The following is a 25748-nucleotide window of genomic DNA, read 5'->3' on the forward strand; positions in this document are numbered from 1 at the left end:
AACAAGAGCTGTACCAGGGGAAAGAATTGTGCCCAGGCCTGGAGGGTTCCAGTCTGAAAAAAAACTTACTGAAGCATTTCTGAGGGTGAGATTATCTGTATTCAGTTTGATTAGGCATAGATTTGCGCATTTCATTTTATTTTGCTTGGTGACTTACTTTGTTCTGTCTGTTACTACTTGGAACCACTTAAATCCTACTATCTGTATTTAATAAAATCACTTTTTATTTAGGAATTTACTCAGTATGTATTAATACCTGGGGGAGCAAACAACTGTGCATATCTCTCTATCAGTGTTATAGAGGGCGAACAATTTATGATGTCAAGTATCAGGGGGTAGCCGTGTTAGTCTGTATCTACAAAAACAACAAGGAGGTTAGTCTTTAAGGTGCCACCAGACTCCTTGTTGTTTTTGAACAATTTATGAGTTTGCCCTGCATAAGCTTTATGCAGGGTAAAACGGATTTATCTGGGTTTAGACCCCATTGGGAGTTGGGCATCTGAGTGCTAAAGACAAGCACACTTCTGTGAGCTGTTTTTAGGTAAACTTGCAGCTTTGGGACAAGTGATTCAGACCCTGGGTCTGTGTTGGAGCAGACGGGAGTGTCTGGCTCAGCAAGACAGGGTGCTGGAGTCCTGAGCTGGCAGGGAAAACAGAAGCAGGGGTAGTCTTTGCACATTGGGTGGCAGCTCCCAAGGGGGTTTCTGTGATCCAACCCGGCACAATGTCATGCTACTTTTCCCTCTGATTTACTTTGCTAATGCTGTATAGCAGAACCCCATTTATTCAAATGGAATGGCATACATGGATTTCATTCAGATAATTGAGGATTCATATAAATGATACGTATTGGAGACATAACCTCCATTATTCAAATTTAAGTTTTCAGATAACCGGTCTAGTGTACTGGAAAATTGAGGACCTGAACTCATTTAAACATCTTTGCTGGAACTACTCTCTTGTCTGTTAATGAAATACCCATGCGGGGTATCCTCACACAGTTACAACCCATACAAGACGGGGACCCCATCCTGAATGAAATCTTTCCTGAACCCCCTCTTCTAGCCTTCATCTCCCTCCCCCCCCCATATCTCTCCAAGCTTACTATCAGAAACAAGCTCCCCACAGACTAGGACACACCAATTCAAAGCAGCGTCAGACTCTGCCAGAACAAAAGATGTAAAACCTGATAATCAACAACCCCCACAACACACCTTTCAAGATCCATGGGTCCTGCACATGCCTATGACAATATGTGGTGCACTGCATCCAGCACACTAAATGCCCCAATAACAACTATGTAGGTGAAACCAATAAGTGCACCGTCAAATGAACTCACGCAGAAAAATTATAAAAGCCAAAAACACTATATCACCCGGGGACAAAGTGATGACTCTATATCTGACCTCTCAGTCCGCATCCTCAAAGGAAACCTGCACAACACCTTGAAAAGACGAGCCTGGGAGATGAAATTCATAACTTTGCTAGACACTAAAAATCATGGACTGAACAGAGACAGTGAATCTATAACCAACCCCTTTCCCAAACTTCTCTTCTTCCGCCCCTCCAAGCCCCCCATTACTGGAGAGATGTTAATGGGCTACTTCACCTTGAATGATCCCTTGAAATATGTGTGAACTATTTATGCTAAACAATCTATTCCACCTTGTATTTAGCCTTGACACTCTGGGTACATTTCCCAGACCTGAAGAATAGCTCTATGTAAGCTCGAAAGCTTCTCTCTCTCACCAACAGAAGTTGTTTCAATAAACTATATTACCTCACCCACCTAGTCTCTCTAATGAAAAAAAAGTGTCTTTTATTTTTTAATTCAATATCTGGGACAAGCAATTGGTTGATCACAAACTACGTAACTGGAAATGTTACTCTTCCCAAGACATCCAAGCAGCACAGCTATTGTGGACCTTAATTTCTAAAAAAGTATGCCTCGTGAAATCTGTATTATTGGAGGTGCTCAATAGAGAGAAATACATCAAGTAGTATAAAAGTGAAACAAAGTTAACACTCTTTGTAAAGTAATTGTTGCCATAATAATACCAAGTTACAACTCCCCACACCCAATATACATGTCTGTAGGCAGACACATACATACTAGAATGTTACATACTGTGTAGAAATTCTACCAAACCAGTATATTTCACAGTGAAGACTGACTGGAGATACTTTGGTGTGAAATAAAAGGAGATTCCCTTTGATATAATGGCTAAGTATAACTTTCTTCAGTTCAAAGCTCAGTAGTTCATCTCCCTTAAAAACTTCACCCCCCTACTGATGTGAATGCAGCAATTTTCTTTTATCTACTTCCTCAATAACCTGCCATTAAACACCTACTAGTAGTTTTATTACTGCAGTTCTGTGCTTGTGGCCTACAAACAGAGAGAGAGCAGATGCACTACAAAAATTTCACCCAAGTGCCATAAAGCCATTTCCTAGGGCCAACAAGCCCTGAATTATAACAGTTTTAGGGCAATTGAAAGGAGGGCAGAGGCAGCGTGACAGTGTTTCATTACCGGTTCATATTAGTATCGAGAGGGGGACAACAGGAAATAAACAGTTGCAATGAGAGGTCTCTGGCCTGTAAGCAGCCATGAGTGAAAACAGCCCTTTATGAAAGTACTTGAAACCTGAGCACTTGGATGTCAAATGCACACAATGCTCAGTGTTTTAGTCAAGTTACCTTCTTAACCGCAGCGGGGTTTACTTTCCACTCTCCAGGATTTGAATTTAAATGTATCATGCTTACTCAAGAGGTCTTTCACTGATTGAAAAATATACCCACAGTTTATACATTACCTCAGCTAAATTCAAATGACATATTTAAATTTAATTACTTGAAGTTTAGGGTTTTTCATGCTTCCCCCTCAATTAAACATAACAACACTTATTTGTTCTTATCAATGGCTATGTGCTTTAAAACGCTGTCAAGCATCAAAATTAAGTGCTTGAATGCACTAATGATGTTACTGTGATTAAGGGTTTTACCTTCCAGGGTAGATGCTAAAAGCCTACTTCATTATTAATGACTTTAATGTATTATACATATGAGGGATTAAAGCAGAAAAAAATCTTCAGAAAGCAAAAGAGACATAAAATAAGATCTTCTATTTATTGGAATGAAAAGCTAATGCAAGAAACCTGATATGCACAAGGATTTTTCTTTGAATCTACCCCTTGTAATGTCTTTAAATCTGATATTCAAAACTATATTAAGTAACCTCACAGCATGAACAGGATGGTTGAAGAGAAAGGATTCATGCATGTTTTTAAAAGGTTTCTGAAAGCAAAAATTATATGCGCCAGATTCTTGTAACTTACTCATGTTGGATAGCACCTTCATTTGTGAGACATCCCGCTGACGTGAAAGGAGTCAGAATTTGGCTCTGTATTTTTACACGAACGAGACTGAATTAAAAAGGCATCTGCTCTGTCCTCACTTAAACTGAGGTGTTCTGTTCTGCTGCCTACCAATCTATAAAGCCACTCCAGTCTCTTTACCAGAGTGCTTGGGAAAGTGCTTCCAAAAGCTTGGATGAGCTTTACTGAGTGAGCCTTATTTTTGAATGACAGGCACTGACACCTGACTGTGCTTTGGGCTCTGAGCAATCACCTTCTAAAGAGGGGTGTTCACATTTTTCGCCTGCAGGATCAAATTCTCTTCTCAGGTAACTATCACAGAGAACTATCAATGGGAACTATGTGAGGCCAAGTTTTTGAATATATGCATGACAACGTGCCTGTGTGAAACACCCAATGCACATGAGCAAAGTTATGCACATGTGAATCCTAATTACAAGCTACATGTGTGTGCGCTTTTGAAAAACTGGGCTAGAACTTAGAATAACCATTCCTACTCTGTGTGTGGCTTGTGTCTCTCATGAACAGAAGTTGGTCCAAGAACAGATGTTACCTCACCCACCTTGTCTCTCTAATATTCTGGGACCAACACACAACTATATTGCATACCCCTCCCTCCCCATGACTGTTAACATTTTTTTCCAGGGCCATTCTCCATGCTGGGGATCTGGGGACAGTGCATGCAGCCCAGTAAATTTTAGGTTATTTTTAATGTGCATCTTAATTATCAGAAAACAGTACCCTCCCCATATGAACCCACATCCTGTGTTATTGTAACAAACCTATGAACTAGTGAAAGAAGTTTGGTTGCTTATCTGAGTCACAGAAGGCCTCATAAAACACTCTATAATCCTCTGTCTTCACACAATCCTCCTTCCTCTGCAGACTCCTGCTAGCTGTTGTTGTCTCCTGGCAGGAAAGATGATTGGTCTGCTACTCTCCTCCATTTGGAAACTGAGGCACGGAGTGCTTAAGATCAGCATTTTCAAACAGGATGATTAAAGCGAAGCATCTAAATCCACATCTTTGGAATTAGATGCCTAACATTAGGCACCCAAGTTTGAAAAGTTTGGTTTATGTGACCCAAAACTGGGATTAGTCTCTTGCTCTTAATCATTTGCCTAGACCAGTGGTTCTCATGCTATACAGCTTCCCGGAACCTCCCCGTGGCCAGAGGGCATGCTAGCTGTTCAGCAGAAGAACTGACTCAGAGAGTTAGCTGACTAGTAGCAGGTTACGGTGGCTCTAGTGCCATTAGCAATAGCCTGGGTGGTACTGCCACCTATACATGAGGTCGTCCCCAAAACCAAGGGACGTATGGTTATGTTTTTTCCAGACTCCAAAAGCCAATCACTGTGAATAACCTGTGATCTTTAGGGTAAAGGAGTGACAAGCTCTTGGGTCAAGTGATTGGTTCACATCAATTATATTTTCCTTCAGAAAGAAAAGGGATAGAAATGTATCTTAAACAAGAAAGCTGAAATTTTCCTTTCAATTTTCTTGCCTACTACAAGTAAGAGCACTCACCTGCTTTGGGAATGCTACAGAACCTCAAAAGCTGGCTCTCACTCCCATCAAGTTAAAAGCTTACAGCAAAACTTGGGTCATTAACAAAAAAGTCACTTTTGAAAGGAATCTCAGTTTGAAATTTGCAAAATGCCATATATGACGGTTGATTCCTGAAGCCGTTATATAACCTCTGCCACACTAACCAGGGATTTTTCAGTTTTCAAATACATCTCACTGGCTTTAAAATCCACAAGCAGATACTTAGGTGTGACGGAGCTCTGCTGAGCTTACCTGAGGGGGTAGCCGACCTGACTTTTCAGCAGCTTCCTGACTCTGCCCACAATCAATGCTGATGGTCAGTCTGGCCCTCAGGCTGCTCTAATTTCCATCACTGGAGTGCAGTGCCTCTTACCATCCTGTCCTGGCAGAGACTATTGATAGTGGGGAGAGGGGCACAATTTAAAGGTTCTGGTAGTATGCAGTAAGGTTCTGAGGGGGAGGGGCATGTGACCCTGTGCAGCCCCCCCACGTGTTGCCTCTGTCCTAGCCTACATTCTCAGAGGCATACCATATCTGCTGAGAAAAGAACCACAAAGAGCCTTTTGTGGATCCCTGAGTAAGAGTCCAGTCTTGGCATAGATTAGAGCAGCACTGGGGCTGCTCTAAATGACATGAAGCTGGTTACAGAGCCTCAGGGGTTGTCTGTTAGCTGGTGATTGTCAGAACACACTGGGTACATCCACACTGAAAAAAAAAAAAAAAAGACCTGCAGCAGCAAGTCTCAGAGCCCAGGTCAACTACAGGACTAAAAAAGAGCCAGGTATACATTTGGGATGGACCAGCAGGGTGGCAGGTTTGTATAATTTTTGGTGGTGCCCAGAACGGGTCCAAGTCCCCTCCCCCCTGCTCCCACACACACTTGCCTAAGGCTCTGGGAGGGAGTTGGGGTGCAGGTTCTGGGAGGGAGTTTGGATGAGGGAGGGATGTGGGCTCTGGGCTGGGACAAGGGGTTAGGGTGCAGGAGAGGGTGTGGGGGGCGGGCTCCGGGAGGGAGTTTGGGTGCGGGCTCTGAGCTGGGGCAGGTGTGCAGGAGAAGGTGAGGGGTGCGGCTCTTACTTCGGGTGGCCCCCAAAAGCGACCCGCACACCCCTCTGGCAGCGGCTTCTAGGCAGGGGGGCCGGGGTGAAGCGAACACATGGGGAGAGGAGAAGAAAAGGTGCCTGGCTTCTTCCCGTGAGCAGGTCCCAGCCTGGGCCCATCCTCACACAGTCCTGGGGCTCGACTTGCAATCCCCTTCCTCTCTCCTGATCCCCCTTCCTCAGCCCCTGCAGCTACAGAGTTGGCGCTCAGGACAGGGGCAGCGCGCGGAGACACACACACCCTACGCCCCGGAGTTGCAGGGATGCGCAGGCCGCTTCCGGGAGTGGCACAGAGCAAGGGCAGAAAGGAAGCCGCCTTAGCCCCGCTGCACTGCCAGTGGTGGTGGCGGTGGCCAGGGGCGAGACACCGCCCTGAACATTGGTGGAGCTGGGCCCCTGGGCCCTGAATATTCCTGGAGCACTGGCACCATGGGCCCATATAACTTGCTGCCCCTGGACTGGAGCCCAGGCTCTGAAACCCGGTGAGGGAAGAGGGTCTTGGATTCTGGGCTCCAGCGCAAGCAGGAATGTCTACTCTGATATTTTTAGTCCCAAAGAACAAGCACGAGTTAGTTGGCCCAAGCCCAGAGACTCCCTGACACATTCATTTTTTATTTTATTTATTTAGACATACCTACTAGTGCCCTCCTGTAGCTTATATCAGAAGCTTCAATGGCAGAGGGGTGGTGCAGGAGGGCTACATGGGCTTTGCATCCACTGGGGACAACAAAAATTAAAGAACCTGGCTATTAATCTCTGAGGGCCAAATTCTGATCTCAGTTACAATAGTGTATATCTGGAGTAACTCCAAAGACTTGAATCTGTAATCAGTACTCCACATTCCCACAGAACAACTATAAACCAAACGAACGCAGAATCTGCTGAGCATCATTTAGGGGAGCAGTGTTTAACAAGAATCCGGCATTACACCCAAGCATGGGGTCTGTTTAGTCTGAGCACCGCTTGTTTTCTTTCTGCTAGCTTGCTAAGAGAAATCCTGTTGGCATGTTCTGACAAGGATAACTTAATACTTGCCAACAGAAACATGGCAGGATACTGTGTGTATTTTTCCTGTATGTATGAATGCCAGTTTAAAATAAACAGGAAAACAAGTCTTTCAGTTCGAAGGCAATTTATAAAAATCTGTCTGAACATTACAACTGCTGGGGGGGGGAGGGGGAATAGGCAAAGAAACATTCCTAAATGCCTATTAACACAAAAGGGGTGGATGTATTTAGCACTGCAAATTGCTTTCAAGAAATTCTACAGCCATAAGCAATTTGTTAGATTTGGAATTAGCTGCCAACTCCCTAACCTGGGCAGGTATTGAGCCACTGGCCTCAGTGGAGTTACTTCTACCTGTAACCAAGATTAGAATTTGCTCCAACATAAAAGAGAAACAAATTCTGCAGCCTAAACGAAGCAACAATTCCCCTTTAATAGATTACAGTGGATAAAGAGAATAGCAGAATGTGGGACAGGCAGCCATGATAATGGGAGATAGCTGGGACATCCCTTAACATTGATTCCGGGTTTAAAACCTGTTCTGAGGGAGAGCATGAAACGACCATACTGAAGTAGCATCCCATGGGCTGAATTCTGGTCAGGGGCACATGGAGAGCACATATTACTCTGTCATATTAGAAGATGCACCAGACCCCGTCTGACACAAGCCACGAGTTCTACTTGTTGGTGTAGAGGGCATACCAACCCAATTCAGTCACTTCTCTTTTGGGAAAGCCAGTACCACAACCACAGCTACCCAGGGGCTGTGCCTGTACTCTCCAGACTCGGTGCAGCTAGTCCCAAGGCACCCAAGGTGAAATCTCCTTGCATCCTCTCTTTTACCTTTATATTTATGTGCAGGACCAATCAAAATGCACTCTGCAATTTTTAAAAGCAAATTCCTCCACCGGCACCTCTTCTTTTTACATATGTTCAACCATCTTGTCTTCACTCTCAAGGCCCAAGGCAGTACTGTCACTGCCTAAACTTCAGCTCCCATTTCCAGCTACTCCCCTTCTCACATCATGTCACTTGCCAACTCCTCAACTCCCCCTTTTTTTCTCCTTCCACTCAAAGTCTCAAGAGTGCTCTATGATATAGATGCATGTATATGTATATGTAAATAGTTATCGGGCAAGGTTCCAGTAGATGGCCCTCAAGAATGTGAAGCATTGTTTCTGGGTTTTGTAGGACCAATAAAACTTCCTGTTGTTGTGCTCCACAAATAGCTTCTTGTATGAAGCTTTTAAACCACTTCTGATGGATATAGTGTATCAGGGATCAGTAAAACTATGTAAGATGTGCTAACAATAGTCTTTAAATACCAGAGTGACCACTTGTCCCTTATTAGAAGGAATAGCTCTGGCTCCATGCCTAATGTCTCAGATCTCGTGTGTGTCAATATGGAATTTTCCTCCTTTCCTCAATCCTTATTCTGCCTTTACCACCATGACATCTGAGCACTTAGTTATTTCAGCAGTAATCATGAACATTTAATCCACTATGGCACAAATGAATGATTTTGTTTCCAGCGCACCATACTTCATTCATGGTGATATTCCTTAATGAGACACATTTTCTGCATTTCCCATACAGTTGTCTTTTATTTACTTGGAACGCAGATGTCCAGACAATCTATACCTGGTGAATAATTTTCTTTGCCATTTACTCTCAGCATTAAGAATATTAGATTTTATAGACAGAACTGTTTAAGAGCCTGCCGAGAACTCCAGATAAATACAATCCTTTTGCACCACTGTTCACTTGTCAGCTTTTGAAGGTCTCCCACACAGAAGTACCTTTTAGACAAAAAAATATAAGATGTTGATCATTCTTCTAAAGCAGTTTTTCATACTTGAGTAAATAGATTTGGTCAGGTGCTGTCATTTTGGCTTCGAATGTGCTATGGGTACTCAAAAGAGTTAGGCTGCACCATTTGTGCTTCTTGAATCAATCATACATCATCAAAAATGCCAAGAATCTCAGAGGGTGGAAGATAATAAAATGATTAACATTTTTACCCTACCAGTGATACAGGCAGGTCACAGGCTTCAACAGCAACTGAAGGCTTGATTTCAAATATGCACTTTTGAGCGTATGGTGACTGCAAATATCAAAGAGCAATATAAAGCTTCAGCTCTTGCTTTACAGCCTGAGGCTAGAAAGGAGTTTTTAAAGCCATCAAAGTTCCTCGAGCAAGTTCACATTTAAGTATTTACATTTAAACTGAACAATCTAAAGATTGAAATTTTATTAGCTCTCCTGCCTAAGTGCGGCCACTGTCTTGTGCGCAAAGGTTAGATGATCTTTTTGCACATGGCATGATCTCCACTGCAGGCTTTTGTGAACAGTTGAGAAACGCTCCACGCTGAATCAAGCTTGACAGTTTTTCATACTCACAACTTTTAAAAAGGTAACGTAGTGCTTTGCGCAAGGTGCCAGTATGACAGCACTAGAAGATGGATCCCTTGGTTCTTCTGCAAATATTTACAGCACAGATACCAGCAGTGCAAGCTTTGCCACACTGCCCTGCCCATGTGCCTCATCTCTCTTCCTGAAGGACCATCTCAAGGGATGAAAGGGGAGTTTGTGCTTTCAGAGAAAGCAGTGCTGCTAGTTAGACTCTGGTATGCCCAATTCTCTTGGACTCTATCACACACCTCTTTTTTATTCCCCTATATTTCTCTGGAATTGAACCAAGTCCACTTTTCTTTATCTGAAATCTGTAGTTAGCAAATTATAAAACACACAAAGACTAGATGAGGAAGACAACCTCATTCTGCACACTGCATAGTTTTGTAAAAACAAGAGCAATCTTCAGTCAATTCAGTTAAAAACAGAATGAGGGATGGAAATGTGAAGAGTCTTCAAGCCTTGAAACATACAGCCTTAGAATTAAAATCTTGCTTCAGGGTATCAGTAACAGATTAGATCACAGGTGCCACATAATTTCAATTCATGTAAGCTTTTAGCTGTTTTGATTTTGGTTTTATGTGTAGTGCTGAAAACAACTGAATTATTCATTTTAATAAACCACCATTGTGCCAATTACAAACTCCCCAGATGGAGCAAGCACTTAAAAAAATCAAGATGGCTGCCTTAACAGAAATGGTCAGGAAGGTGAGATAATTGCTAGGAATTTTTACTTACTGTTAGTGTTATTTCAATGTTCTAAACTAACATCCCGCGAAGTCATGAAGACATGGGGGAATAAAACAGGAAACAACAACTTTTTAAAAATTACTTTTTAAACTGGCTAGAGACAACACTGAAGACTGCAGAGTCCAAATGGTTGTGCAAACAAAATTCAATGATAATAGTGATCCTCAGTTTGGCCCAGAAGTCTGTGGGCTGCCAACCACAGATCAGTTTGTATTCTGATCCTAACCTTTTATTTCTTGGCCCTCATGCTCCTCAGCTGAGGAAAGAGACCTCTGAATGATCCCGTCTGGCTGCTGATCGGAAGAGCACTGATCATTTTTGGTGAACTCCTTAAAATGCGAAGCAGATCTCTCTTCTTCTGAGAGTGAAGGCCCCAAGTTTTATTTTGAGGCCATAAGGCAGAATTAGGGAAAAATGAGAAGGATGGGGGGAAATGTTGTCCCCCCCATACAAAAACTAAGATTCCAACATTGTTTCTTTTTCTAACAAATTGTGAACCGCTTCTCATTTTTTAAGTCTCGACTTCTCTTACAACCCCTCCACCCCGTTTTTCAGCTCAGTTTTCTTACAGACATTTCCACAAATGTGATCCTTATTTATGCCCAGAGGAAACTGGTGACATCTGAAAGTGAATACACAAAATGAACAATTTACCGCAGTAGGTAAAGATCATTCTGTATTTGACTCAAGACAATGCCTACCCTGCCAAGCCTCCACTGTTTGCGACATTTGCTATTCTTCAGTTTCTAAAAATGATCTCCAGTTGAAGAGAAATCGCACATTTGCCACCAGCTCTAAAGCTCTCTCCCTTTGCGCCTGGTTCACTCTCTTCAAATCACTTCTCTTGCTACTTTCTTCCCAATGCTAGCGTAATTGCAGCCTTTTTAACTTTCTGCACATGCAGCAGCAACAGCAACAGAGTGCGACATGCTCATAGAAATGCACTGCAGGGCCCGGCACATCATCTACGACGTTCTATAGAAAACCCACAAAATCCTGCAGCACCCTACAAAATCCCACCAATCACCATGGCCCCAATTATTCTTGGAGCTGAAAGAATATTTGTTAAGCCTGCAGCTACTTGCATATTCAATTCACCTACAGTCTTATTTATGTGCGTGCACCAAGTCTTGATAACTAGAAGGAAAGACGCGGCCCTTCAGTCCGCATTCACTGTTATGCTAAGAAAGATAAATGGAGGCTGATTCAGAAGACAGATTTAAAGAATGTGGTATGTTATCTAGACAAACACAGTCTTCCCAAGGAGTCATTGTTCTGGGTTGTCTTCAGATCTTGCCTTTATTTGTTTGCTAAAATGATTGGATGTTATACAAAACTTGCTTCATATATTAGACAACAGTTATGTACAACCCCTCTCTTTTGCAAACAACCCAGCCAAATCTGCTTTATTCTGTTATTTGTTAATGTGCTCCTATAACAGGATAGGATAGATTAAAAATAATAAAAAAGTTAATTTAAAATGTTCAATGTTTTACCACTAATTTTCAGGAATCTTTAAAAGGATATTTATGTCCACTACATATTACAATTTAACTTTAGTAGCACTTTTGCAGTCTGCAGTAATTCTTCATGGAAACATTTTACAGAATTTAATCCTGATTAAACCAAAGGGTTCTATCGAAATTAAACATGGTTTAATAGAAATTTAAAACCTATAGACTTCAATAGAAAATGATAGTCTTTTCTCTCTCTCTCTCTCTCTCTCTCTCTCTCTCTCTCTCTGTGTAAACCAGCCTATAGTATTCAAAAGCAGGAATATAATTTTTGATTAAATTCTATAGGATAGTTCAAAAAGCCTAGAGAACAGTTATAATTTTTTTCTGTTAAGTTCTATAGACTTTTCCATATGGGAATCTTTGAAACAAAAAATAGAGAGATAGGCTTTGGTTTCCTTTTCTTCTCTCTAGAATTATTAAAAGAGAAAGGTCTAAAAAACACTGTAAATTTTTGTTACCTAGAGATTACAAAATATTACTCTCAGAGACCCTGAATCAAAGTACTCCAACATCCAAGTAGGTTACTAAATCAGAGTTTTGAGATACCAGCTCTTGAATTTAGTAATAAAGGCAGATTACAGTAATCTAAAGAGATGCCATGAAATCCTTCAAGTGTATGCAAAGAGCGGACACGCATTTACATGATTTGTTTGGGGAGGAGGAACGCACTGGAGTCCTGCCATAATAATAGAGGGCTCTTTTCATGCCAGTTCACACGTGGGGCCAAATCAGAAGTGACAAATCTGAGTGAAGGAAATGTCACTGGAAAGCTCAGCATTATGATGTCCAGCAAAACATTACCACTTTGATTACAGAGTCCAGTAGACATGCTACAGCTCTATTTGGCCCTCATGGCTCAATAAATCTCTCTGCAAAAAGAAAAACAGAAGACATCAAAGAATGAAATCCTTGGGAGTGTTTTTCATGCATATGGATAGATCTGAGACACTTTTTTCAACAGCAGCTACAAACTAACCATTAAATATATGAATGGAACAGGACTACCCTGACCATAGCCAGGTCAATTTACTAACCTGTTCCTCAAATCAGGAGTCATTGCAGAAACTCTGGAATTCAGAGACAGGCTATGTTTATTTGTGCTACGTTGCATGGCATTTTAATTAGTAACTGTGCGGATTTAAAACCTCTGAATGGACACACAGGGGCAGTTGTGCAGCCTAGCTTTTGTGTTTCCACTCTCTGAAAAAAAATCCTGTTTGAGGACATCAGCAGGGGGTTAATGGAAGCTTTGATAAAAGTTCTCTGAATCCTTTTATTGTTGCTCAACTACAGACTGGATTCTGGTGTCTTTCTGGCTGCTCTCTGTAGATAGTAATTACTTGAGTCAGTTGGGAAGACAGCTAGAAAAATAAGAAGCCCATCTGAACATTTGGTAGCCACAAACTGTCTTTTATAAAGAATTGAAAACTCTTCCACGCAGTGCTTTTGGGGAATCAATCAGATTAGAATACCAATGGAGAGAGTTGTAGAGTGAACAAACATTGACAAGAAGGGAAAATATGCAGCTAACTAATTCGTAGTAAATAAAGACCCATAGGGTCTGAGCTCACGTTTAGTTATTCTGAATTTGCTCTGGCATAACACAGATCAGAATGGGGTCCGAGGTATACATCTAGCTTAATGTTAATAAATGTAAATAAAAATAAAGGTTGGTGCTGCTCAGTCTTGACGATGAAACAATCTTTTCTGCTGAGGGCATGTAAAAATCTTCCATTTCCCATAGTGAACCATCAGATCTTTTAAAAAATGTGACCAACTTTTATTTAAATGATGTAATTACTTCTTGGCACTATCTGACATGCAACTAGTCTAAGCTGTTCGCTGAACCCTGAAGCTGGTTATTTACTAAGACTCTTTAGAAAGCTTTTCTTTCCCCCATGACCGGGACTTATATTCCCCACCTTGAATACAAATTCATGGAAATGGGTGGTGCAGATGGCTTTGCCAGAAAGTAGGCAGTTGTTATTTTTATTTCTTTGTGTAAAACTGCAATTACCTTAAAATAATAATTTAATCTCTCCAACAATAGTTTTCCTGGTTTCGCTTTTAAGATGGTAGCACATAAGCTTAGACTTATAATTACACCTTTCCTATACACCATCAGTAGAAGCAGCAATCTGTGTATGTATGAACACAGTAAGTTGTTAACGAGAAAACTGCAGTTCCTTATTTCTATACACTCTTTTACACTCATAATTAAATGTGCCTGGGAATTAATTTTCAACTGGCCATCACTCTGTCTCTGATGTACTGACAGATCTCACATGTAAGCATTTGAGACAGCCAAATGCAAAGCACTCCTTACCTAACCACTTATTTTTTCCTTCCATGTAATTTCTTCTTTTATGTGTTGGGATTATTTCTTTGTGGCCCTCTCCTACAACAGTCATTTGAAAGTTCTGTGGTTTCCTCAAATCCATTATTTGTGTTGCTTTAAAACTCTTTGTAGTAACGCAATGTGTTACAAGCCTTCAAACATCCAAAAGCAAAAGCAAAACTTTCTCAGAGAGACAATATGGGGGAAAAAAAGGGGCAGACTCTCAGTTGGTGATAATTATCATAGCTCAGTTGATTTCAATAAAGCTGGGACAATTTACACTGCTGAGGGTCTACATCAACATATTCAATTTTAAAAAAAAGAGGTTGTTGCTTATGCCTAATAGATGAATTCCAAGTGTTAAAAATTCACAAAAGTTTAGATTAAAAAAAATAATACATACAATGTACTTGAATCTCTACCAAATCGTGCTGCAAAGCATTCAGTATCTGCCACTCTCACCATGTCACCCCTTCTCCAAATCTCCCCTTCACTAGCTTGGAATCTCCTTTCCAACAGAGTTCAGGAGTGATACTCTGCTGAGGAGACTGGGAATGCTGCTCCACCTCCTTTAACATAAAATAAAACATCTCCCATTTCCAATCCCCTCTTTTCATGATTCTGGAATGGAACTTTGCCAGCTCTGCCACAACCTACAGCACAACAAGAGCACAACAGACAGGGGGAAGCACATGTCCCATGCACTGGGCCTCTGGCATGACCCAGATGTTCTCCAAGTCACTTTAACTCAGTTTTTTGGGGACCAGAGTCATTCTAAAGAGACTATATTGTCTCAATGCAAAACAGAGTCTACGTAACACACTTCCTCCTCCCCATTTTGTGTGGTCATGCAAAGGTCTCTGTTGCTGGTCCAGTCCTTGACAACATAACATTACGCTCTGATGTGCCCCAGAACTGCAGTTCCAAAACACAAGGAATTGAAGCAAGACACACAGGTAGATGGTCAATAAAAACGTGTAATAACCATGAGCCACTTGAGTCAGCAATAGCCTGAACAAAACATAACAACAGTCCAAATGGCAGGTCTGGAGCTGCAGGCTCTGAGTTACTGCACACACCCAATGCTGTGTACACACATACAGGAAGAGAAACTGGAACACTGAGTTCAGCAAGCAGGAACCAGGAATCAAACAGGAACAAGGAGCAGGAAGCACTAAGCAGGAAGGTAACACACCCACACCCTCGACAGTCATCCTAGTCTCCTACAGTAGATTGTCTGATCCTGATCCCTTTGGCCCATTGGGAGCAACTAACTGGAAAAGGGGTGGTAGAGAAAGGTGGGGTCGTGGTGGTAGGAAGATGGTAGGAGGTGGGGCCATGCTGGTAAAAAGAAATTTAAAAAATATATATATACATTTTCTCTAACTTCTCCCAAAATGGAGGGCATCTGATTGTGACTAGTAAACTGGTCTGTCCTGGGTGTCCTTCTGATACCTCATTGCTACTGGATCTTCAGCTATGGAAACAAAAAATTACCCCACTGCCTTATATCTGCTATTGGCCAGAATACTGCACATCAGACACAGGTCTAGCCATGGCAATCCACTCATTCATTGCCTCCAGACTTGATTATCATTCACAACTCATTCACCTCTTGAAAAACCTGATACAATATGCAGTAGCCTGTCTACTTGCCAACACACTGTCACAGTGCAGGGCAACTGTACCTGCATTCCCACTCCGTGGTCCACCAAGGGAACCCACTCAAGGCTCCCAGCTCCTCATAGATCATTTCTAATGTAGCGACCCCACCTGTCTCTCCCTCCTGATCACGGACTTTCCAGGCTGCACAGTTCCTTGCCTACAATGTGAGTTCCCCGGCAAGTCACACTATCTTAAGAGACTTGTGTTTGCTTTGTTCTCTCCTCAGAGGCTATGAACATTTGTAAATTGCCTGTAATTAGAACTTACCTCACAGCTCTTTATAAGCAAGCACATTAATTCTTAAGATGAAAGCATTACAGAGAAAACACATTAAAAACAATAAGAGCCTGCACGCATGCTAGATGTTTACCAGAGGTCACCCATCAAGTCTTATGGGGACTGTGCATGTCAAGTCCTTCCAATCCCTCTGCAAAGATTCTCCCTCTCCCCCGCCTCCTGGACAGAAAGACCTGTCCATCTGCAGGATCAGAAAGAAGACCCTGAGTCAGTTTAAACTCAGGTTATTTATCTAAAACTCCTTTCTTTGGATATGTCTATACTAACCCCTGGATCGGCGGGCAGCGATCAATCCAGCATCTAGTCTAGACACGATAAATTGACCCCCGAGCACTCTCCCGTCGACTCCAGTACTCCACCGGCGCGAGAGACGCAGTCGGCGTCGACAGGGGAGCGCTAGCAGTCAACTCACCGCAGTGAAGACACTGCGGTGAGTAGATCTAAGTATGTCGACTTCAGCTACGTTATTCACATAGCTGCAGTTGCATAACTTAGATCGATTCCCCTCCCGCCCCCCAGTGTAGACCAGGCCTTTGTCTGTTGGTCTCTGGAAAATCCAGTTTGAACTAGTACATGCGAGCATCTCCAGTTACTTCTCTGGAGGTGCTACAACCTGTCTATTCACCCCCCTGCTGTCAGCGGCGTAGCCAGGTTCTACCAGCAGGGGGGAGCAAACAAACAAAAAAAAAGGCGCTGAAGCAGCAGAAAAAAAGAAAAGAAAAAAAGAAATACCCAAGTCTTGCTGCCGAAGACTGAAAGACTTGCCTCCGAAGACCTGCTGCCGAATTGCCGAAGACCCGGAGCGGCTGGGGTGAGTGTAAAAATTAAAAAGGCGCCACTTTTGGGGAATGTGCTCAGTGGGGAGCGGCCACTCCCCCAGGTACCCCCCTAGCTACGCTACTGCCTGCTGTTCTTAGTTCTTGGAGGAGTTGTGGTCATCCACACCACATCCCATGAATACATCATTCCACACACTGAGGAGTCCTACTCAGTTCCCTGTCCTGATAGTCAAAGCTCTCCTTCCCTCCCTACCTGTGCAACCACCGCTCCCTCAAGGGACCATGACCTTCCAGAAAAACTACATTCCACTAGAACGATGAACTGTAGGCCAACAGGTGGAGGCTTGTGAGCACAGAACAGAGAACTTTCACAGGAGCTGGAGCTCACTCCTGCAACCTTGGCCCTCACAACTTTCAGAATGAAACTCCTTTCTTTGACTCAATTTCCTTTCAATAATATTTTCAACACACTCGTGCCCACATTCCTGCTACCACTCACTCCCCCACATAAAAAGGCATGCAAACAAAAAACCTGTAAACTAATTGGGCTGTTTATTCTTCCTGTAAGGGATAGTTATTGTGGTTTCGATTTTTAAAATAGTTAGGCTGTGCTCAAGTCCTGCAGTGACAGAGACAGATAGATTAGTTAGATAGACAGATCTGATGAATCAGTTGATTTTATTTTCATATGAACATGAACATTATATGAACAGTGACAATTTGTGGCAAGCAGGGATGTGCATCTACCCTGCACAATCCTGCCATACACTAACTGTCCATGGGGACTCTGCTGCCGTGCACTAACTGTTTGCTTTGTAAAAGGAGTAGATTAAAGTGCCCTAAGGCATGTTAATGCTCATTGGCAGGGTCCACATGGACAGTTGGTGCATGGCAGGATAGTGCAGGGTAGATTCACACCCAGGCTTGCTGGAAACTATATGTTTTTGTAGGCAAGCCCTAAGTGTGTCCATGTGGTTGCTGCTGCTTCTTTTAATTCCTGCAAATTAACAACCTCTTTATATATCTCTATATTTCGGTGTAGAGCAATTCTTTATGGCTGAGTTATGAATACCTGGGGGGAGGGAGGGTACAAATGGAAACACTGACAGACCCTTAGTTTTAGTGGCATTGGTATTCAAATGGAAAACACTAACAAGCCCTTAGCTTAAGTGGCATTGGCAGGTTTTGCTCCAAGTATGGGAATCAAACTAAGGGCCATATCACGCTCTTGATCTCTGCATGCAACTTCTATTGTTGTCAATGTATGCAGTGTACACTGTCTGAGGGCACAATATATCCATGGATCCTTATTTGCTTTTGCACAGGCTAAATCAGACTGGCAGAACATAGGACCCTATATGCATTTTCTGTGCTGCGTGGTGCAATGTGTCTGGAATGCTAATCAACATCTGAAAGGAAAGACTGGCTTTAAAAGAAGTTACTCCAAAAGATGGAATAAGAATTTGTTCCTCTATCATAAAATCCTGTAGAGATGGTGAGTCGTTTGGAAGCAAACAAGCCAACCTGACCTCTTTGATTTTCCAAAAATTCTAGTTGTTTAAATAAGGCTCCTTTCAAGGGATCATTTAGATTTTTCTTTGTTTTAGTAATTGTGCCTCAATAAGAAAACGGAGGACAAAAAAAAAAAAAAAGAGTCTCAGCCTCTTCCTTCCCCACATTCAGCTTGAATATCTAGAATGGATATGGATACCACAGTTTGATAAAATCATTACCACTGAAATGAGGCCCCAAGGAATACTCAACTCATTTGGGTCCATGCTGCAGTGGAAGGTGTCCAGCCCAAGCACTGATAACTCTATGGCTTAGATAGTTACTACATAAAATGGAAGGCAAATAACGGCAGGGTTCTGTATGATGCTGAGGGACCAGGGGACCATGTGAAGGGGGAGGGGAGAAGGTAGAAAGATTGGAGCATGATCTGCCACAGTTCTCTGCCTCTGAGATGAAGCATCTTTGAGACAAGCAAATAGACAGCTAGACAGACTGGGGGAAGGGAGGGAGGAAAGGCAGAGATGGACAGAAAGTCTGAGATATTCATAAGATCCTTTCTTGACTCTGATCACTAGCACTTTTTAAAACATCCACAGTCTGGTGTGATGAGGGAAAAGACCAGGTCTGCTTATTTATACAGTATTTCTGTCCTAATTGGTATATCCTGTATCCATCTAACTGCCATGGTCCACTTAAGGAGAAACTGAGCCGAAGGTAACCTAACAAGGTAACAAATCACCAGGCGACCTGTTTATGTCTATTCATAAACATCAGCCATGTAATTTCTTCGAGAAAAGGACCAAAAAGAGAGCCTTGTCCCCTATAAATTGAAACCGAAAAAGGAGGGAGGAAGGAAAGCAGCATAATGATCTTCTAGTTTGAATCTCATCTGAAGTTTGTTTGTTCCTGTTGACTCTCATTCCACATGAACTGCTTCAGCATCAATGCAGAACACTGCCCTCACCACGCTATGCGGCCATACACACAGATCGAGGAATATTCCCAGTGAACTGGGCTGTCTGGTTTGAGACCTAAACAGCTTAGGATGTATTCTAATAAAAATATAAACTATACTGTGCCCCCCTCCATGAAACAAAGGCTTCCTGCTTGCCATGAAAGCTCTTTATTGAGAGATTTACTTTTAATTTTGAACAGCTTCGCAGCATTATCCTCTGGGAAAAAATAAGGCTATGAGATTTGTGTGTCATTCAGTCAACCTCCTGGTAGAGTTTCCAAGTCAAAGAGAGCCTCTTTGGGCACAGTACGAGAATGGTGTCCCTGCAGCTCTTCCACAAGTGCTTTCACTTCACTTTTAGATGATGGACTAATTGTGATTTTATTTGGTCATGAACGTAGACAGCAAGCCAAATTCGCCACAGGTGCTAAAAAACATTGATTACAGTCATTTGTTGTGCTCGTTGCAATAATGATACTGCCAGTAGGTTTCAACAACATCCCATTTCATGTTTTGATTCTTTAAAATATATCTATATTTCCAAGTTTAAATGAGGGGAAGTGTCCTGTGTGTCAGTTTCCCAGGTACTAAAAAAAGTATAATTTTATAACCAATGTGCAGAAACCTGAGCTGAATTCTGCTGCCAAAATGCTTAAAATGTCACCAGGTTGAAGTTTTATTTTGAACATTAAAGAGAGATTTTCAATTGGTTTGAGACCAGAAATTTAGTCTTAAAAGGAAACAGGATCTTTTAAGGAAGCAGGATCTAGGACGAGTACATTTTTCAATATATTTCTCTCCTCCGCTCCCCCCGCAAAAAAAAAAAAAATCAATGACAAAAGTTGTGTTTATTTTCATATAAACATTTTCCTGCAGCACTTGAAAACTGAGAAGGTCTGCTAACTGAAAAAAATATATATAGACAGAAGTGAATAGCCTAGTTCAATGTCTCAGCTGAGTTGAGTAAAATGGCAAAAGCAAACACAAAGCATCTGTGCCCTTCAACTGTACCTCTACTGTAGCTGCAGTACCTATCTTCAAGCTCATATCACGTACAGTAATAAATATACTGATTTCCCAGTGCCTTCCATCTGCCCCCCACATGCTCCCTCCTAAAGAGGCTCACACATACAGATCATTTTTATATCAACATTTAAAAATTTACTCTGAGATTTCAGGAAATTGCACATTTTGTAGTTAGTAATGAAACATTTTCTGAGAATGGCATACCCAAATCATAGAATATCAGGGTTGGAAGGGACCTCAGGAGGTCATCTAGTCCAACCCGCTGCTCAAAGCAGGACCACTCCCCCAACTATTTTTTTTTTTAACCCAGATCCCTAAATGGCCCCCTCAAGGATTGAACTCACAACCTTGGGGGTTAACAGACCAATGTGCAAACCACTGAGCTATCCCTCTCCCCAAGTCATTACTACGTTGGCTGGGAATCGAATCCATGTCAACTGCTTGGAAAGCAGCTATGCTCACCACTATACCACTAACAAATCAACGAATCCCCTTAGCAGATACTTGCACACTTAACATGCAGCCCCCTGCCCGCCCCACTCCCCAGATTCTGCTCACTCACTTAATAGACTCAGGGCTATATGCACTCACAGAGTGTTTGCTTGAGTGAGGACCTCAGGATTTTACCCTAGAGGGCTGCTCACGTGAGTAAAGAATCACGTTCATGGAGTGCATCTATTTTTTTCTTCTGTCAAGTGTTGGAATGTCTTAGGATACATAGCAAAAATTTGTAAGGTGTTTTAAATTCTTTCAATTTTAACAGCTAAAGTTGGCAAAACAGCTTTTTTATTGTAGATCAGTGGTCCCCAACCTTTTTTGTGGCCAGTAGCACATTCATGTTTTCAGAAGAGTGTGGCGGGCACCAACAATTTTTCAAGGCTTATTTTGTGTTTGTACATTAAATAATATGAAAAACATCATATTTAATATTACATAATATATGAATCCAGATAGAAGAGAGAAGCCGGAGAGAAGCCGCGAGGACAGAGAACACCAGCGCCCGCAGCCCCGGAGTACTCTGTCCCCAGCAGGCGCGGGGCCCCAGCTTCTCTCCAGCTTAAGCCGTGGCCCCGCACCTGCCTGGGACCAAGAACACTGGTTCCCGCAGCCTGCAGCCCCGGAGTTCTCTGTCCCTGGCAGGCGCAGGGCCACGGCTTCTCTCCCCTGCTGGGCACTAGGCGGGCACACATAAATGCCCCGGTGGGCGCCATGGCGCCCGCGGGCACCGCATTGGAGACCACCGTTGTAGGGGCTTGAGTCTAATCTAATTTATACTAGTGTAAATCGGGAGTAACTCCAGTGAAATCAAGGCAGTTACACTGGTGTAAAAATGGCGTGAGAGCAAAAACATGCCCTGTGGATGGATATATATATATGGTTATATATTTAACCATGGCAATGTCTCTTTATAATGAAATATTACAACAGAAAATTGCTGCCATAGGAATTTTAGTGCACTCCAGACTCCCATTTACAATGATTACATGAATAACTACTTGTAAAACCCAAGAGCCCAACCTTGCAAACCTTTACTCAACCAAGCAGTCCCACTGAAGTCAAGGGACTGTTTGCATATGTAAGGATTAACTCCAGGAAAGGTTTGTAGATTCGAGCCACAAGTTCTTGCTTTTCACATGGCTATCCTAGGACGTTATATGCCCAATGTGATGTGAAGTGCAGGGGGCGCAGTCTGGCACCTTTGAGTTCCTTTTCATTCACACTAGCATAGTTTTCCCTGGCCTCCTGAAGCATTTGATAGACTAATGGCAAGAAATATTGGCAAAAATACATTCCTCCTGATATGAAGAACTGTTACCCGTGGATAATAAACAAAATCAATTCTGGTTTGCATATTCAATCAGATTCCGGTCTGAATATTAAATCATAAGATGGCAGAATTTTTCACACAGTAGAGGGATCCCACTTAATTATTCATGCATACATGCATCCACTAACCCACACACATGCCAAAAAAATCAAAAGCGGTTTCTCTGCTAGGCATTCACTGCACAAAACACAAATCCCGTTGCAGTCCTCAACCTGGGTGTTTCATATTCTGTATGGAATGCTCTCCTGAAGCTCCCTCCTAAGATCCTCTCTGTGTTTTCTGCTAGTGCTGGCCAAATTAATAGTTTGCATTTTGAAATCACAATTTAAGGGAATATCATCAGTTAAAAGGTTCTACAAAAAAACTACAGGACCAAATTTTCAAAGGAACCACGACTCTAAAATTGTATTTGTAATTTTGCCTGCATAATTAAGTGTATTTCTAACTGGATAGATATTTATACAACAGTGTGCAACAAAACCATGATTCTGTACATAAATGGTAACTACAGACCCATTCCTACAGGTGTTAGGTCCCTTTCACTTTAATGAGAGTTGATGCCATTTGGCACCTTGCTGGATCAGGTCATATATCTGAGGGTCTGGTAGCAGGATGTCTAGAGATCTGAGTTGTACAAATGCAAGTGCATATGTAAATAATTTTGCACACACACTGCCAGCGTGGAGGCTGTATTTGAAATTTTGTCTGTGTCTGAATAAAAACAGTTTTCATTAAATTAAAATTTAAAAACAGAATCTGAACTGAATACTGTAGTTCTCCTGCAGTCAAGCAAAGAGAACCAAAACCAAAAAGTGGAATGGAGTGTAGTCTAAACAGAGATGAAACTTACAAATCAAGTTTCATTGTCTTGGCAGGATGACACGCAAAAAAGCAAACAAAATAGCATAAACGGTGAAGGGTTCATTTGATATTAAAAAAATATTTCAGTTTTGATAAACGGAAATGTTGTTAGTAACTTGGTTATGAAGATATTTAACAATGGGCCAGATTCTGCTTGCCATTTGTAAGGGTGCATAGTGTGTAGGAGAAGCATGCAAAGAGTCACTACCCCTGATCCTTGAATAGCCCCTGTAAGTGCCGGGCAAAGCTTAGGGAAATCAGATTGCTCCCCCTGTAACTCCCATCCTAACCACTTCCACTTTTAGGGTCTTTCCCACAGGATGCAGAGAGAAGGCAGGGCCGTAGCTCCACCCCCTTAGCACTACCCAATAATCTGAGACTGGAGACAGACCACTATCATGCACCAATAAAGTGCTGCAATGGGAAGGGGGCACTGCTGCTGCAGAATGCTTCCCAGTGTGGTGCAGATCTGCACTGCGCCCAGGGCAGGGCTGTACCTAAAAGTCCTAATCAAACCCTTCTGTTTTTCTGCCCACCGCTTACCTTTGAATATTAACATTACTCCATATAAATGATCCTGAAAATATGGATCTGGACCAGCACTATATATTTTGGGTTCTCTTCATTAATTTGATTACGAAGACAGGAACTGAAGTGAGGGCATTTGCAAAAAGCAGAAGGGGGAGGAAGAGGAGGAGAGTGTGTTTAGAGGCCTACCTGCTTGGTTAGTCGTCACAGTGACTGAGACAGCCTGGTCCTGGCTGGGGTTTTGCTTGGACACCCCGTTCACTGCCCAGATTTCAAAGGTGTAGTTAGCGTGGGCCAGAAGGTCAGTAATAGAGACCTTGGTGGTTTTCAAGCCGTTCTGCTGGGGGCTGAAGTGCACACCGCTGCCACATGACCGACAGCGGTTGGGGTCGCCAGCTCCACATCTCTTGCACACCACGTTGTAGGAGATGTCGTCGCGCCCACCACTGTTCTGAGGGGCGCTCCACTCCAAGTTCACTGATGTCTCATTGACATTGGAAATCAGGTTCAGGGGAGCGGACGGAGGGCCTAGAAAACAAAAATACCTTATCTTAATAACACATGAAAATATTCCTTCAGGGCATCTCAAAACTCTGTCTCCAGGATGGGCTGAGTGCCCCAGCTCCCACTGCAGACAATGATAGTAGAGACTGTGCAGCATATCTCACTGTACTGGCCCCTTAATGAAGGTGAAAAATTAACTCGTTACTAAATAATAACCATACCCTGTGAGGAGCACAAAGCATTTTTCAGATATTAACCAAAATTAACTCTTGATATTTTATCATAGGTTTTATCACAGATTTTATAATATTATTGATTTTTTTTTAAATCTCTTGTGATCTCCTGATGGTAGCATCAAACTCACAAACTTTTGTGTGTATTCAACATCACTGGAGTTCCCCATTACATATAATGGGAATAATGCCTAAGGCAGTCCTCGGTCAAGATGGCCATCATCTCCTTATATCTTTCACTCGTGGAAAGCTCCCACTGTTACCAATTACACTGAAGCCAGTCTGAGACCCCTGCCTAGTAGCCAATGGACAGGTCTGCATTTTTATTTATGTATTTAAGGCAGGCGTCTCCCTCCACGGGCTCAAAAGTAACAGGAACATCAAAAAATTAAGTTTTAAATCACATGATTTTAAAGCCGACCTCATAATTTTTTTGAGGTCAGACTCATGATTTTGGAAAACTTGAGATTTGGCAAGAATAACTCAGAACACCCTTGTGTGTTAGGTAAAGGATTTTATACCCTAAGAAACACTTTACCAACCAGTGAAATGCAGCCACTTCTGGGGGATGGAACACTGTAGCTACTTAACGATGCACATGGACATTACAACAACTGAGAACAGGAAATAAGGAAGAATACTGTTTCTGATGCAAAAGTAACTGCAGGGGGAATAAGGTAGGCAGAAAGTAAGAAAGAGAGTGGATAACTGACTAGGATATTGAAGGCCCTTCTCTGAAGGACATGATCACATGTTGCTTAACAGTCTCAGATTTACATTTTATGACCCCAAAAGATATTGGGAAGCAACACTTTCCTAGAAGATCACAATCTAAAATAGGACTTTTAGAGCTAGTCAAAAAAATGGGGGGAAAAATTGGCAAGTTTTCCTGAAAATTCTCTCTCTCAAACTATGTTAGTTCATCAACATTTAGAAATTCAAAAAATTTCAATCATCTCTACAGGGAAACAGAGGGAGGCCAGGAAAAAAAAAAATTCCATTCACATTTTTCATGTTTTTTAAAAATTCATTAATTGTTTTAGAAAAACCAATTGTTTTTGAAAAAACTGAAAAATTTCAGCCAATTTTGTGATGTGTAAAAAATAATTTAATCATAATATGACAGATGGCAAAGAGATAGAAACACCCATCAGGCAATGGCCACAGACTAAATGAACAGAGCTGAAGTAGGATTATATTATTGACACTGCAAAGCAACTCAATTGTAGCAGAAGGTAACATTGAAGGGATTATGCAGTTTAAAGGATGGTAAAGGGACAGGTTTGATCTGCTTGCCCAGACTCAATAGGGATAAGAAGGCCTCAGCTTTGGAGCAGACTGTAGGGACAGTATCCTCCGTTTAGGAAGGGGAAGATTGTTAGGGCCATGTCATATCCTCAGTCCACACTTGAAAGTCTCATGAAGCCAGAATGAGTTTTACATACAGAAAGGGGCCATCCAGTCCTGGGTCTTTAGCATGTGGGGCAGGTGGGTGAAGGAAAAAGATCATAGATA

The 25748-nt window shown here is 42.1% G+C and overlaps 1 protein-coding gene across 2 annotated transcripts in view; it reads right to left on the bottom strand.

Moving 5' to 3' along the window:
- EPHA4 (EPH receptor A4) overlaps positions 1–25748 on the bottom strand; it is a 142168-nt gene that overhangs the window by 41230 nt on the left and 75190 nt on the right. For both annotated transcript variants that reach the window (XR_008446200.1, XM_054039848.1), the window contains exon 5: positions 23686–24024. Coding sequence is in view for 1 of the 2 variants with exons in the window: in XM_054039848.1 (XP_053895823.1) it covers positions 23686–24024 (339 nt within the window). In the remaining variant the exon portion in view is untranslated. The remainder of the gene's footprint in view (positions 1–23685; positions 24025–25748) is intronic.

The sequence above is a fragment of the Malaclemys terrapin genome, chromosome 9, assembly GCF_027887155.1.
Source record: "Malaclemys terrapin pileata isolate rMalTer1 chromosome 9, rMalTer1.hap1, whole genome shotgun sequence".
Lineage (NCBI taxonomy): Eukaryota > Metazoa > Chordata > Testudines > Emydidae > Malaclemys > Malaclemys terrapin.